The sequence below is a fragment of the Zootoca vivipara genome, chromosome 7 (genome assembly GCF_963506605.1).
Source record: "Zootoca vivipara chromosome 7, rZooViv1.1, whole genome shotgun sequence".
In the NCBI taxonomy this organism is placed as follows: domain Eukaryota; kingdom Metazoa; phylum Chordata; class Lepidosauria; order Squamata; family Lacertidae; genus Zootoca; species Zootoca vivipara.
Genome location: NC_083282.1, coordinates 10209701 through 10226047, shown reverse-complemented (window position 1 = coordinate 10226047; position 16347 = coordinate 10209701). Strand labels below are relative to the sequence as shown.

The 16347-nt window shown below is 47.0% G+C and overlaps 1 protein-coding gene across 3 annotated transcripts in view; it reads right to left on the bottom strand.

The window, feature by feature from the left end:
• Positions 1–16347, bottom strand: part of HMCN1 (hemicentin 1) — a 280560-nt gene that overhangs the window by 75331 nt on the left and 188882 nt on the right. For all 3 annotated transcript variants that reach the window (XM_060276655.1, XM_060276656.1, XM_060276657.1), the window contains 9 exons: positions 15560–15747; positions 14402–14498; positions 9515–9676; positions 8024–8137; positions 7018–7220; positions 5017–5098; positions 3407–3538; positions 1075–1224; positions 438–597 (listed from right to left, as the gene is read on the bottom strand). In XM_060276655.1, the coding sequence (XP_060132638.1) occupies positions 438–597; positions 1075–1224; positions 3407–3538; positions 5017–5098; positions 7018–7220; positions 8024–8137; positions 9515–9676; positions 14402–14498; positions 15560–15747 (1288 nt within the window). The remainder of the gene's footprint in view (positions 1–437; positions 598–1074; positions 1225–3406; positions 3539–5016; positions 5099–7017; positions 7221–8023; positions 8138–9514; positions 9677–14401; positions 14499–15559; positions 15748–16347) is intronic.

Below are 16347 nucleotides of genomic sequence, written 5' to 3'. Positions count from 1 at the left end.
TCTTAAGGATGTAAAATGAGTGTTTTAAATTGTAAAACAGAAAATTAAAATATATATATACAAAGAGAGAGAGAGAGAGAAAGGGAGGCAGGGGGACTGAAGAAAGGAAGATTGTGCCAGAGTAAAAACAGCAGAAAGAAGCATCAAAGAAAGACGAATGTAAGACAGGTTAGTTGGTTCGCAAGAGGGAGTTGGAACAAAATAGGCCGACTTTAATACCACCTTGTGGTGAGATGGACCCTTGGGTGGCAAAAAGCAGTGCTTTCGTTCTAGAAAAAAGGGTGCTGGTACTGCGTACTCTTGAGTACCCCCAGAAAAAAGCACTGGTCTTCCCACTATCCTGGCATTCCCCCATATATCTTCCCTATTCCCCTTCTCTGCTTTAACTCCTGCTCAGACTCTGGCTTGCTTCAGAGTAAGAAAATGCAACACTTAACCTTATCCGTGGAGAGTCACCGCCACTAATTGGTTTTCCATCTTTCAGCCACTGAATTGCAGGTGCAGGAATTCCATGGGCCTTACAGGAAAGCTGGATGTTTTCCCCAAGGACAACGCTGACCTCACTTGGCATTTCCGAGCCGGCAATATCGGGAGGAACTTTAAGACGGGGGAAATGTGTATTAGTAATACCTCCCTGTGAGTCCAGGTGTTGATGGACTTCAACTCCCATCAGCCCCTGTGAGCATGGACAGCATGGGATGATGGGAGTTGTAGTTGAACAATACCTGGAGAGCACAAACATTGGCAACCCCTGGGTTAAGCCCATCTGCCACCCTAAAGGTCTGCCAATGTTTGTACAAGGACTAAAGTCTAGTAGAACATATCAACACCATTAACCACCATGTCATTCTGCTTTTTCCAACTCCTGCTCAAAATTGCCGGTTGCTGCTGGAAGGGAGGAATGTGAAATGTCATGGTGTCAGGGCACAGCAAAGTTGTACCATGGGTGGTATTCAACGAACACATTTAGGGGGCACATGAGAGGCAGAGAGAGGAAGAGCATTCCTTGTGCATATGGAACATTCACTAAGTGCTACGTTGGACACAAGCCAATAGGAGAATACACACACATACCTTGAACAGAAAGAACGTAAAATTTCTGAGCTTTGCCTTCTACATTTGAAGCAATGCAGGAATAGTTCCCGTTATCCAAATGCTGAGTCCTGGCAATTTGCAGCTTGCTGCCTCCTGACAAAATGTGCATTTCGAGGGATGCAGAGTTTTCTAAAAGCAGGGAAACAAGAAGAAATCAGACAGCAGAAGTTTCGGTTTGTTACAAACCGGATCATTCTCACCTCAAACTTGTAAACCATTTCTAAAAAATAAAACAACCATATACCTATACTTAATTAGGGAACGGGAACGAAAGGCCCATATGCCCCATTTGGTTCACCCTGCTTTCCTCCCCACTGAGCCCCCTTAATCTTGGCACAACAGACCAGGGGGTGAGCCCCCAATCTTGGAATAACAGGCTGGGGAGAGTCACCTACAGTCTATGGTCCTTTCACTAGACTTGGTGTAGGTGAGTCAACTGACTTTCAGGTCACATCCAGTGCTCTCTCTGACACTTAACTGAACATGGCTGACTCAGGGGCCCTGAGTTAATAGGTAGCAATCCATTCTTTGCTCTCTTTGCCATGTCACAAAATGGCACCCATTTCCACCATTTGAGGAATCCAGCTTTCAAACAAGTTCTGATTACTTGCAATAGTGATTACTTTAAAATAGAAGAGAAGGAGTTTCATACTATGAGAACAGTTGATGAAATTGTCTTGTGGGTCTCCCTATGAGCAAAGATTAGACTGTGGCTTTGTGTGAGGAGCATCAAATCACATTTAACTATGCACAATTTGAGAGGGCAACTGTTTCTCCCTTGAGAGTTGCATTCCCTCAGAGGACAATAGTTGAGGGGTGCGTGCTACAGTGGGTTAGACCACAGCTGCCTCACTCTTATAAGATCACCACCATTTCACGATGCTGCTGCTGCTGCCACTGTTGTTAAAATTAGTCTCCTTCTTTGGCGATCACTTGGAGCAGAGTAAGATTGTCTTCCATGAACAGTGGAAGTCCGTAAGTGACTGGGGACGCCAATTCTGGATCCACACATCCTTCCACAGTGGGGACATAGGTTTCTGGGACGGGAGTTGATCACGGTGAGGGTTTGCCAAGTGTGCCTTCCTCTTAGCACGTTTCTCCCTTTTGTCCTGAGTTTGAGCGTCTTCAAAGCCCATGACACCTTTGGTAAAGGCTGTTCTCCAACTGGAGCACTCACAGGCCAGTGTTTCCCAATTGTCAGGGTTTATAGTACTTTTTTTTTTAGATGTGCCTTGAGACAGTCTTTAAACCTCTTTTGTTGGCCACTAGCATTACGCTTTCCATTTTTAAGTTCAGAAATTGTAGTTGCTTTGGAAGATGATCATCAGGCATCAGAACAACGTGACCAGTCCAACAGAGTTGATGTTGAAGAATCATTGCTTCGACTCTGGTATCTTTGCTTCTTCCAGTACACTGCCGTTAGTTCACTTCTCTTCCCAAGTGATGTGTAGTATTTAACACTAATTCAATTAGTATACTGCTCTTCACCTATAGATCTCAGGGGTATTCACAGCATAAAAATAGTTTTTTCTCTTACACATCCTGTACCCCATACACAAGCACACAACTTATCTCTCTTTCTTTCTTTCTCTTTCTTTCTTTCTTTCTTTCTTTCTTTCTTTCTTTCTTTCTTTCTTTCTCTCTTTCTCTCTCTCTCTCTCTCTCTTATGCACCCAGACACACATGAGACACACATGAACACCTTTTGAAAGCAGTCCTCTCTCCCTCTTCAGAGGAGGGGTGCTGCCAGGATAGGGAAGGTATTTGAAAACTTCCAAAAGGCTATTTTCTTCCTTCTAATATTGGTTTTAAAAAATAAAATAACAATAGATATAGTTTATCTGCTGGGAGAGAGAGGCTTGCCAGAGAGGCCTTTTGCTGTTCCTAGTTCCTACACTCTATGGTCTCTCTCTTTCCCAAATTATTAGAGAAAAACCATAAAACCTGGAGGCTAGAGCAGTGAAAGACACCCACACCCGCAATTGCCTGTCTTCCTGTCTCTTTTGCTGACTGTAGCTCAGTAAGAAACAGGGGCATCTCTGGAAGCCATATTCAAGAACCCCAAGGGTCACCTCCACTGTAAACACAACCCACTTTACATTCCATTTCACATCTTGTCTGACCATTTAAATCAGGCATCCCCAAACTTCGGCCCTCCAGATTTTTTTGACTACAATTCCCATCTTCCCCGACCACTGGTCCTGTTAGCTAGGGATCACGGGAGTTGTAGGCCAAAACATCTGGAGGGCCGCAGTTTGGGGGTGCCTGATTTAAAATGACTAATGGTTATGGAAGCTGCAGGACATATTACCAAGGGGCTTCCCGTCCTTAAGCCACGTTATCATGGGTGGAGGAATTCCAGTAGCATCACACGTAAAGGTCACAGGGTTACTGATGGTTTCATTGATCCATTCCAGGTCAGGGCCTTCAATGCTGGGGGGCACTGTGAATGAGAACAACGGTAAGACACATGCATCTGGGAGAATGAGATCCTCTGGCTGGAGACTCTACTCATTGCCCCCTTTTCTCTCTCCAGCCAGCCACAGCTTCCTGTTATGACATCATCTTAAGCACAAACATAATTAAGGAGCACCCCATGCCCAGCAAAGTAGATCAATTAACTATATCAAATATGGGTCGGTCTGTTGGTTAAGTCTGCTGTCCTTTTACCCGGTGGCTGGCGTTGCGGCTAGGCAGCCAAGCCTCAACAGTTTTCCGGCGTAGGGTGGGGAGGTACATTGCCTTCGCCACTACATCACGGCCGGCCACGTCATCTGTGCTGGGGAACAGCCCCAGCCAATCAGCTGGCAGGGTGGGTGTGGCCACGGGCAATTTAATCGCTGCACGGCCGGCCCCTCTTCCTAGCCTCTTGGATTACCCAAACCACCTGCCCTCTTTTCATGCTTTGCTCTGATATGGCCTTGCTATGGAAATTGTTGTTGGGCCCAGGAATTTTTCCACTTGGCAAATTGGTACCGGCCTTTTGGTTTTTGCCTACCTAGTATCAATCACCACAACTTTTGTGAGGTTAGGCATTGGGTAAGCCTTTGGTTGGTTGGAGGGGAGGTTGTTGCCTTCGCCTGCCCCTCCTCCGTAAGGGTATCCTGTTAAAGGCATCCAGGGTGTGAATCCTGTCTGAAGCCTGGACATGGGCTAGGGCGCCACTATCTGATGTAAGTCATAGGGCACCCCCTGTCAGTGGTTTACCCTTCCGTGGACTCCCTGCAGATGGGCAGGAGTCAAGATATAGCCTGGCTTCACCCCAATGCCTAAGCCAAACCGCTCACATCTCTAACCAATAACATTGTGGCCTATTTGAATCCAGAAACCAAAATACTCTGTGTCAGTGTGTTTTATTGTTCTCCTGGGAACTTTGGAGCTTGGGTACCTTGGCACGCAAGTCCCTAAGGCAGGGGTCAGCAAACTTTTTCCACAGGGGGCCAGTCCACTGTCCCTCAGACTTTGTGGGGGGCCGGACTATACTTTTGGGGGGGAATCCCCACACACACACCGACTCTCCCCTCCCTTCTCCACAGCACCAGACAAGCCCCGGTGGCTGCTTACCTGTGCCTTGCGAGCAGCAGGGGCTGGCAGCGGTGGCAGAGGGACGATGAGCGGCGCGAAAAGGCTGGCTCCAGAGAGGGGCTGCTTAAAATGGCGCTCAGCCAACCACGGCTCAACAAAGCCCAGCCCCCTTCCTCCTCTAGGCAGGGCGGGGAGAAGCCAGGAGGAGGGAGGGAGGGAGGAGGCGCCGCCACGGTGTGTGTGTGGGAGGGGGGACTGGCGCAGCTCAAACGATCAGAATCCCCACACCAATCCATGCGGTGATTCCCGGAACCGTCCACGGGCCGGATCCGGCACCCGGGCCTAAGTTTGCCGACCCATGTGCTAAAGGTTAACACAGTATAAGCTTACCCTTACCATGAACGTTAAGGTGGAAATTTTTATCATCTCGTCCTGCAATATTTATGGCTTTACATACATACTGTCCTGTATCAGACACCTGAGAATACAAGAAGGAAAAGGATATGCACGCCACTTTTCTAATTAACAGCTTCAAATTTTTGGAGAAAAAGCCCATCTTGCTAACATGATACTGTAATAACCACCACCTTAGTGGATACTCAGGGCTCATGCATCATCTTGCGGTGAAGTGGTGGGGGGAATACAATCTTGTAACATGGGCCCTTCAAAAACACATACCATGATCTCATCCTAAGCATACTATCTCAGGCACCACAAGAGAACAGTTTCAATTTTAATTCTGAATTCACATTTTCTACGTTTCAGAAATTACACCATGGCACACACTAAGGCTTTTCTACCATGGCCCTAACTACATCCCCTCTCTGACTATTTGATTTTTTTAGTTGGTCCTAATAAAGATATTCTCCTGCAGATTTTTTTTAAAAAATTATTGTTCTGATGGGCTGATTCAGTTGCAAACGTTTTATAAACAGACCAATTCCCTTTAAAGCTTTATTTTCTTGTTTGCTTTTAAGGCAAGAAGGTGAACACTTCTTTTTTCAATCCATGTTCTTGTTTCCGAACAGGAAAAGCAAACCAGCTGCAAAAATCGGCTGGTATACAAAGGTGAAATATGCGCAAAATGAGCTATTTACATTTCCCCATGTATGTCCATGACTACTGATCATGACAATTTATTCAAAGATGCAACTGGCCATGCAAAAAAATCAATACAGGCAGTAGGGAAGGGAATGAAACCTATCTTCTGTGGTCTGCCAATTAATGAGCGTTTAAAGAGGCTCTGCTTATATTCCTCAAACTATACAAAGGGCTTTGAGGCTGGATGGTTCGTTCCGCCCCCGCCCCCCCCCCATCATCTCTTTCTTTAACACTCTGCTCCAATGTACAGTGGAACCTCATGTTCTGTACCGTCCCCCTTACGAATGCTTTGGGTAACGAGCTCCGTTAACCAGGAAGTAGATGCCCCTTGTTCCGAACTTTGCCCCGGGATGTGAGTTGAAGTTGTCCACTGGCGGCGCAACAGAAGCAGGAGGCGCCATTAGCAAAAGTACGCCTCACGTATTAGCAGTTTACTGTTACGAACGGACCTCCGGAATGGATTAAGTTCGTAACCGGAGGTACCACTGTATGGCTATTTTTGCATTTAAAGGTAAAGGGGCCCCTGACCATAAGGTCCAGTCGTGTCCGACTCTGGGGTTGCGGCGCTCATCTCGCTCTATAGGCCGAGGGAGCCGGCGTTTGTCCACAGACAGCTGTGGCCTGCATGACAAAGCTGCTTCTGGCGAACCAGAGCAGCGCACGGAAACGCCATTTACCTTCCCGCCGGAGCGGTCCCTATTTATCTACTTGCAGTTATCTGATGTGCTTTCGAACTGCTAGGTGGGCAGGAGCTGGGACCGAGCAACAGGAGCTCACCCCGTTGCAGGGATTCGAACCACCGACCTTCTGACCAGCAAGCCCTTGACTCTGTGGTTTAACCCACAGCGTCACCTGGGTCCATTTTTGCATTTAGCATACGTCAATTGAAGACTGCATGGGAAGTGCATCCGGAAGGCAAAGTGTATCTCAAGCAGTTAGTGATCTGCATGTAGCCAGCCTGGCAAGCTACACAGGCTATCTATAAAATTGGACGATTTGGGCAGAGTTTCTCTGAAGCTCATACGCGGACTGATAGGCCGCAGGGCTGTGCAAACTGAAGCTACCTGGGGGAGTTGCTTCGCCGCTCCTTGGGGGCTTCCAAGTGGCAGATTGAAGTGCTTGCTTGGTATGTATACATTGCTTGCTGTCTTAAATTAAAACCTTTGATCTTCTCACTCATGTATTGCTTCTGAATCTCTCATTTTAAAAGAACCACCTTGCCTTTGGCAAGGCGAAGACCTGATTCATGTTATAAAAAATGGGCTGCAAGTTTTCTGAAAAAGCAGAATAGCATACCTCAGCAGCTTTAATATGAAGCATCTGCCCATCAGCTATGATCCCCATGTTAGATGAGGCTGCAACCATCCGCCCGTTCTTGTACCAGCTGATGACAGGAGGTGGAACGGCATTGGATTCGCACTCTAATGTTACCGGAGTTCCCACTCGCACGTTCACGACGGCAAGCGCTGCTCCGCTGTGGTCTTTTATGCTGGGAGGGACTTAGTGGGAGGGAATATAAGCAATGTTATTTCCTTGGCTTCCACCAGAAGGAAGAATCGCTACCTTATAGAACAATAATAATAATAATAAGTTTAATCATACCCCGCCCATCTGGCTGGCTTTCCCCAGCCACTCTGGGCAGCTCCCAACAGAACATTACAAATAGAATCAAACATTAAAAACTTCCCTAAACAGGGCTGCCTTTAGATGTCTTCTAAAAGTCATATACAGTGGTACCTTGGCTTAAGAACAGCTCAGTTTATGAACAACTCGGGTTAAGAACGCTGCAAACCCAGAAGTAGGTGTTTTGGTTTGTGAACTTTGCCTTGGAAGCAGAACATGTTTCGCTTCCTGTTGAGTGTGTTCCATTTGTAAATTGAGTCCCACCGCTGCTATGGGAAAGCACGCCTTGGTTTAAGAATGCTTTGGTTTAAGAACAGACTTCCGGAATGGATTAAGTTAGTAAACTAAGGTACCACTGTAGTTGTTTATTTCCTTGACATCTGATGGGAGGGCATTCCACAGGGCAGGTGCCACTACCGAGAAGGCCCTCTGCCTGGTTCCCTGTAACCTCACTTCTTGCAGCAAGGGAACCGCCAGAAGGCCCTCGGTGCTGGACCTCAGTGTCCACGCTGAATGATGGGGGTGGAGACGCTCCTTCAGGTATACTGGGCCAAGGCCATTTAGGGCTTTAAAGGACAGCACCAACACTTTGAATTGCGCTTGGAAACGTACTCGGAATGATTAATTAACATTTTCCCCACTGTCAATATTATTTCATTTTAAAGCTGCAGAAACACACCATAAACAGTAAGGAAGTTCTTTCTCCTGCTTTCTCCAGCGCTGTTTCTGGCTATGCAGACATATTCTCCACCATCGGACAGACGGGCCCTAGGAATCTGCAGCATGCGCCCCCCTGAAATGATTCAAAGTTTACAGAGCTGTTCAGACAGGTTATCACATCACCACTGCTTGAACAGAATTTTACAAAAGTTTCATGTTGAACTGCAACAGGGGCAAAAGAGGGGGGGGGTTATGTTTTTAAAAGAGAGATGGAGAGAAATTCATGACAGATGCCATTGCTGCGAAACTGATATTACTGGTTTTTTTTAGTTCACAGGCTTTTAAGTTGTTGTTTGTCCACCACCCAATGAGCCAGACAGACAGCACACCCGCCTTATCCCATTCCTGGACAGTGGCCAGGCCGCACTGTCTGCACTCAGCCACACATACGTGGGCCCGCAGAGACCACATCCGTACACCCCTGCACCCCAGGCTTCTTCTTTCCCCTCCTTCCATGCCCACCGAAAGCACTGGGCCCCGCCCGAAAGGGTGGGAAGGCAGTGTGTGTTTGAGACAGCCAGGCAACTGTGTTGTGGGTGCCTCCGATGCCTTGCCCTGTTGTGGGCTTTGCGAGATTTGAAGGGAGGGGGTACCAGTACTGCGTACAGGCACGTACCCCCAGAAAAAAGCACTGTAACAGTGAAGAATGTCAAGATTTCCAATAATAAGCAAGAAAAACAACCCTAAAAATTGTCACATGCCCACCAATGGCCATCGGTGACTTCCTTGTTGTGTTACTGGGATAGAGGGCAGACTCTGTTCTAATAAAAGAACCAGGTAACAAGAAAGCAAGGTTAACTCATAGAATCATAGAGTTGGAAGAGACCACAAGGGCCATCCAGTCCAAACCCCCTGCCAAGCAGGAAACACCATCAAAGCATTCTTGACATATGTCTGTCAAGCCTCTGCTTAAAGACCTCCAAAAAAGGAGACTCGACCACACTTCTTGGCAGCAAATTCCACTGTCAAACAACTCTTACTGTCAGGAAGTTCTTCCTAATGTTTAGGTGGAATCTTCTTTCTTGTAGTTTGAATCCATTACTCCGTGTCCGCTTCTCTGGAGCAGCAGAAAACAACCTTTCACCCTCCTCTATATGACATCCTTTGATATATTTGAACATGGCTATCATATCACCCCTTAGCCTTCTCTTCTCCAGGCTAAACATACCCAGTTCCCTAAGCCTTTCCTTATCGACTCTTCCAAATAATTATAAACATCCTTCCAGTTCCTTAAAAGTTTTAGGTATCTGTGCTTTTCTTCAAATGCTATCATTTTACATACACATGTTATGCCAAATGTATTACTGGCACTGCAGGAACCGATGAATAAAAACACACTGGACATAAATTTGGCCTATCAACTTTCCTTGTCAGTTTTGACAAGGTCCTGGGAAAAGAAGTGGAATCACTTGATGGGGGGGAAATATCCACCAGAGAAGAGTTTGCTCACCTGGCACTATAAGAGCATTTGTGTTCAAGCTGATGGGTTTTCCATTCTTGAGCCAACTGAGATCAGGAGGTGGGAAGCCAGTGACCTCACAGGTCAAGGAGATGAAGTTATTCACCACAACAGTCAAATTCTCAGGATTCATGCCAACAATACTCGGAGGAACTGTCAAAAGATACACAAGCCCAAATTTTATACACTTGCCAGGAAAATCACACTAAGTTTCACTAAGCAACTGGAAAGTAAAATATTTACAGGGTCTTTTGCGCTGTCAGGCAGAGACCCCCCAAAACCCAGGCAGCCCCCAAGTGGAATAACAACACCAGACAATGTTCTATGGGATTAAAATTGGCCACAGCTTTATTAAGAATCAGATGTAGGGAGACCTTGGCACAGACATTTGCATTTATCCTCCCAGCCCCCCAGCCGGGGGTCTGGGTAATTTCCGGGTTATCCAACATATATGGGGGTGGGGCTAGCTCTGGAGAACATATGTTCAAGCAGATAGCCCGCCCCCCTTTTCGCCGCTGCTGGAGGGGGAGGACAATGATGGCCCCTGGGCGAATGGTCAATGCCTCCCCCCTAGACCCCTTTAACGGGAATCCTGGTATCGCTGCCGCAATGGGGGAGGGGTCACCTCCCCCACGCCCCCCCCCACTTTGGTAAATATCTAAAGGATTCTGCCCAAGGCCTGCATCCGCCAAGTTGTGAAGAATTGCTACGGGAAAGGCGAAACCTCCCAATGCAGGGAAATTCCTTTCCGGCCCTTCAACAGCGGCCTTGTTGTAGCAACGCCTGCATGTGTGTTTGCCTGCGGAAGACAAGAGGTTAACCTGCAATGTAAGCATTAAATTTTTGGGAGTGGAGGGTGGGCAAGCTCTGGAGCCGCCAACTGCTTCCCAGGTATGTCTCGCCTTCTGCTGTGGGCACTGGATGGTTACCTCCTCCTACCTGGCCAATCCCACCCTAGCAACACCTCCCCCGGCCGGATTGGACGGCTGGCTGTGTGGGCGGAGACCACAGGTATCCAGCCCGGGAAGATGGTGCCAGCCTCCGAACTGCTGGGGGCTGCCTGAGGCTCCCAGGGTGCTACGCGCAACCGCCCCAAATGTGCACCCCTTTTATATGGGGAATGGTCATTCCTACCATAATACTGAAAACCATCTTGTGCAGGAGGGAAGCCCAGAATTGTGTTCCTTTGTTTGTTTGTTTGTTTGTTTGTTTGTTTGCTTGCTTGCTTGCTTGCTTGTTTACCGAGGGAAATATGACCAGTGCCGGCCCACCCATGAGGCAAGGTGGGGCAACTGCGTCAGGCGGCAGTATCCACAAGGGTGGCAGATAGCCAATTAGATCTTTATTCCCCCTTGTTTCTGACACACAATTTCATTCACCTCTTCTTCCTTGGTGGGGAGGTGGTTGCCATTTTGTGATTCACCTCGGGTTAGGGTTACTAGATGTCCCTGGTTCCTGGGGACAGTCGCCAGTTCCCGGGGTCAGTCCCTGGATTCAATCTGTCGCCGGAATGTCTCCAGGTTTTAATTAATGTCCCCGGATTTATGCCTGGGGATGTCAGGCGAGGCAACATGGCGGGCACCATGACAGTGAGCAGCACTGGAGGTCCCAGCCACATCAAAGCTCCAGCCAGCCAATCAGCTGGCTGGGGGGGGGGGCTTTTTAAACTGAGGCACGAGACAGAGAACTTCTTTCTGACTTGCTTCCTCGATCAACGCTCGCCCCGAACTCGCGCAGAGCCGCCCGAGTTGGGGGGGGGCGAGTGAGGTGCTGAGGTGGTGAAGAAGAGGAGGAGAAACATAGAAAATAGCTGTGCTGCACTGGGAGACAGACAGAGAGAGGGAGAGCGAGAGGGAGAGCGAGAGCGAGAGGGAGAGCGAGAGGGAGAGGGAGCATGGTGGCAGCTTCTCACGGGAACAAAGAGGCGCGAAAGCAAAGGTTGAGGGGGAAACGGGGGGGAGCAGGCAGGCAGGTGGGCTCCTTTGCTTTCTCTCCCTCCTCTCCCTCCAATGGCCACCAGAGATGTTTAACAGGGGGCAAGGAAGGCGCTGCGGCACCCCATTGTGCCATGCTGCCTTCCCGCCGGGAGTGGGGCACGGGGGGTGGGGGTTGAAACATTCTCGGGAGACAGAGCCTCCCTCCCTCTCTCTGCACCTCTTCCACCACCACCAGCCTCTCTTGTGAGGAGGGCTGTGTGCGAGTCCGCTGTTTGTCCACCTCTGGTAACGAGACACCACCACCGCCAGTTAAATCTCCATAGAGACTGCACCTGCCCTCCAGCTGTCTCCCAGTTATGGGAAGCCGGTGCCTTGTGTGTGTGTGTTTTAATGCATGTTTTCCCAAGAGCCATGAGCACCTTTACTCTATCTCTCCCCCCCCCAACCTCTTTTTTTTTTCGTTTGTGTGTTTGTAGATGGACTTCTCTGCCTGACTTGTGTTGAGGTGCGCGCCCGACAACTTTGGGGCCGTCCCCCCTAAAAAAAGGTCAAGAACTCTGGGCAACCCTTTCCTAAAATAAAACATGAATTCTTATTTTTTAAATGTCCCCGGATTCCTTGAAAAACATCTGGTAACCATACCTCAGGTGCCAAAATGTCTTAGGCCGGCCCTGGCTATGCCCACACACTCACACCTGCAATACCAGAAGTGGCTGCAGCGGTGAGCAGTTTTGTGGCCACTCGGGGAATTAGGAGGCCTAGCAAGGATTAGGATAGTGGAGGCAGGAAGAAAAACAGAACATGAGCCAGCGTTTCAAACAGATGAATTATTATTATCATTATTATTTGCTATTTTGTACACGGAGAAAAAACATATTTTGGTACTGACTGAGAGCAGAGAGCAAAATAAAGAGTCGAAGAGAAAGCCAGCAGCAGTAAGCTTGTCAATGGATATGGAGGGGGATCAAAGAGTGGAAGGTTTGAGAGCAAAGTTAAAGAGTTCAGTCTTCGACATGTTGGATTTGAGATGGTGATGAGACAACCAAATGGATAAATCAGGCAGACAAGCAGAGATGTAGAACAGGACAGAGGGGGAAAGATCTTAGGTAGAGAGATATAGCTGCATATCATCAAAATATATTAGGTACTGAAATTAATGGAAACTGATGAGGTTACGTAAGGTAACCAAGATAAGGTGTAGAAAGAAAATAATCAGGAAATCAACAACCAAACCCACAGAACCTTGGAAATGCACTGCCGTTTTCTGAACACAGCATGCATTCTGCTATAATTCTCAAGCAATGTTGCCTTGCTTTATCCCTCATTTAATATTAGGAAAAGCAGTCCATTGTTTTTTAAAAGCAGGAAGAAATGGCAGGAAATGCTTCACATCTTGGCACTGAAGGGAAATAACTCGCGCTAGTGAAGGACTATGTTTTTTGCATCAGAAAGAAGCGCAAACTGGGTGGCCCTTCTCATGAAGATCCCCAGCACTGTTTTTCAAAGGAAGTCCCAGCCAAGGATTAATTTCCTACATAGTTTTTGTTTTAAGAGAAAGATGGAGCTAAACTAAAGGGATTGCTTCATTTGGAATGATAGGCCTTTTTTAAAAAAAAAAAGAGAGAAAAAGATGGAGTTCACAGTTGACAAGAAATATTAAATGCAAATCAGATGCTGTGTTAAAGGCATAAATTTACTTCCCCTTCTCCTCCTCCTCCTCCTCAGTCATGAGGAGGATCTGGGAAGCTTTTGCTTCCATTTTTAATAAACCAAAGCTTGTTATGTTGTCCAAACCCAACAAAGTTCAACTATGGCTTGCTTGAAACAAGTCAAATTCTAACTATGGTTTATGAAGCTGGCTAATTGTCCGCAGGTCAATTCTGTGTCCAGGGCAGCTGTCTACCAGCTCCATCTGGTACACAGGCTTAGACCCTACCTGCCCACAGACTGTCTCGCCGGAGTGGTGCATGCTCTGGTTATCTCCCGCTTGGACTACTGCAATGCGCTCTACGTGGGGCTGCCTTTGAAGGTGACCCAGAAACTACAACTAATCCAGAATGTGGCAGCTAGACTGGTGACTGGGAGTGACCACTGAGACCACATAACACCAGTCCTGAAAGACCTACATTGGCTCCCAGTACCTTTCCGAGCACAATTTAAAGTGTTGGTGCTGACCTTTAAAGCCCTAAATGGTCTCGGTCCTGTATACCTGAAGGAGCGTCTCCACCCCCATTATCCAGCCCAGACACTGACGTCCAGCTCCGAGGGCCTTCTGGTGGTTCCCTCCCTGCGAGAAGTGGTTACAGGGAACCAGGCAGAGGGCCTTCTCGGTAGTGGCGCCCGCCCTGTGGAACACCCTCCCATCAGATGTCAAGGGAATAGAGAACTACCTGACTTTTAGAAGACATCTGAAGGCAGCCCTGTTTAGGGACGTTTTTAATGTTTTGATGTTTTATTATGTTTTTAATATTCTGTTGGGAGCCGCCCAGAGTGGCTGGGGAAACTCAGCCGGATGGGCGGGGTATGTCTGTCTGTCTGTCTGTCTGTCTGTCTGTCTGTCTGTCTGTCTGTCTGCCTGTATAAATAAATAAATAAATAAATAAATAAATAAATAAATAAATAAATATTATTTCAAACAAACCACAGTTAATCTAGATTAATCCCAGTTTAGGATTTAGGCATAACACTAAACTGTGGCAAATTGAAATAGAAAGTGAGTTTTTCCAATCTTTTCCTGTGAACCATGCTGCTGGATGGGGAGCAGGGAGAGGAATATGCACGCCCGAGGCTTTCCCGCCACAATAAAACCATAGTTTATCACGACATCCAAACACAGTCAATAAAACATAGGAACAGATTTGGGTTTTTTTTTGTTTTTTTTTTGGCAACTGTTCTTTATATGAATATAATCAGTCAGCATTTTAGAAAATAGCTATCTTACCATGAACGTTAAGATTAAAATATTTTTTGGCACTTCCTGCAGTGTTCTCCACAGTACAGACATACCTGCCCGTGTCTGTTATTTGGGAACTGAGGACCTAGAGGGAGAAAATAAAGACAGCGAAACAAGACATTTATTCTAAATTAATAATGTCTAGTCAAATGTCTATGCTGGCCATAGCTGCCAAGTTATCCCTACTTAAAAGGGATTTTCCCTTATGCTGAATAGGCTTCCTCGCGAGAAAAGGGAAAACTTGGCAGCTATGATGCTGGCTCATGCACCCCAACTAAATGATCGATATCGGTTATAGCTATTACTACTCTGTATAGTAACTTTATCCTCATCACATGGTCATCTGCCTGCTGTGGTAAGTTGTCACCACTTAGTAAGCTGTGTTTGTAGGTACCATATTCCCTGTATTTTCTAGGATGCACAGGCTTATTGAAATGTACACTGACGGAAGGAGGAGCTATGAAACAAGGATGATTCAGAGACCACTTGTTGAGGGAAATCACACCATCTCTAAAAAGATGTACAGTAATAGCACTGAGTTAAGTGTGGTGAAAGGGAAGAGCAACTGCCGATAGGAATCAAACACCATTAATATAAGGAGTGCCTAAGAATATTAAGGTATTACAGTATAGGGACCCAGGTGGCGCTGTGGGTTAAACCACTGAGCCTAGGGCTTGCTGATCAGAAGGTCGGCGGTTCGAATCCCTGTGACGGGGTGAGCTCCCGTTGCTCGATCCCAGCTCCTGCCCACCTAGCAGTTCGAAAGCACATCAAAGTGCAAGTAGATAAATAGGGATTGCTCCGGCGGGAAGGTAAACGACATTTCCGTGCGCTGCTCTGGTTTGCCAGAAGCAGCTTTGTCATGCTGGCCACATGACCCGGAAGCTGTCTGCGGACAAACGCTGGCTCCCTTGGCCTATAGAGCGAGATGAGCGCCGCAACCCCAGAGTCGGACACGACTGGACCTGATGGTCAGGGGCCCCCTTTACCCTTTTATCTTGGAGTTGCTGTCCATAAATGGAAATCCAAGAATCACTACTTGAAATGGCAAGGTGCTCTATACAAATCAAATTGCTTCTGAAGTGGGATCTGGTCCACTGGCTACCATATGGTCATTCCTCTTTTAACTGAAGTGTCTCCACTTACCTGAAGTGTTCTTCCATTGGCTAAGAATTTGTGTTGGGAGTCTTCAACTAAGAGCTGCCCATCTTTCTGCCAGGTTATGCTTGGATTAGGGCTGCCATTGACCACACATTCCATCACTGCCATGTTGCTTATCAGCACAGTGACCTCTTCAGGCATGTCCCCATTGGCTCCATTAATGGATGGTGGCACTAGAATCGATGGAAAATGTCAAGGAGGAAGCGTTTTCTTCGTGAAATTTCTAACCATCATGTCAAGCGTCTCACACATTTGCACATTTGAATGCAGCCTGAGGAGAAGCTGGCAATGGCAAACTATAGTGGGCAATCCAGACATATTACAGCCATGGCTTTGAGATGTATAACCCACAGTGAGTTATAATGTAGTATTTGGACTTGAGCCACTTTAGCTCTGGCCAAAGTGGATTGAGAGTGAAATGGAATCTGGATTTCCGATTAATACCCCAAGATGCTGAATAGTCTTACTGTGCTTAAAGCCACCATTCATAAACACTGATCAGGACTAAAAAAGACTTAAATTCATGTATTTTAGATTTAAGTATGTTGCAGAAAAAAACTTGGCTGACTGTTCCCGGTAAATAACAGAATTCAACAGAGGGGGCAGCTTTTCAGTGTTTAATCTAACACATTTATCAGGGAAACACAGCAGCCCTAGGCCTAAATGACTTTGATGTTAATTAAAACACACACACACACACACACACACACCCCTACATGGAAACGCACTGAAACACAACTCTTTTATTACAAGTAGATACAGAGAATGTTACG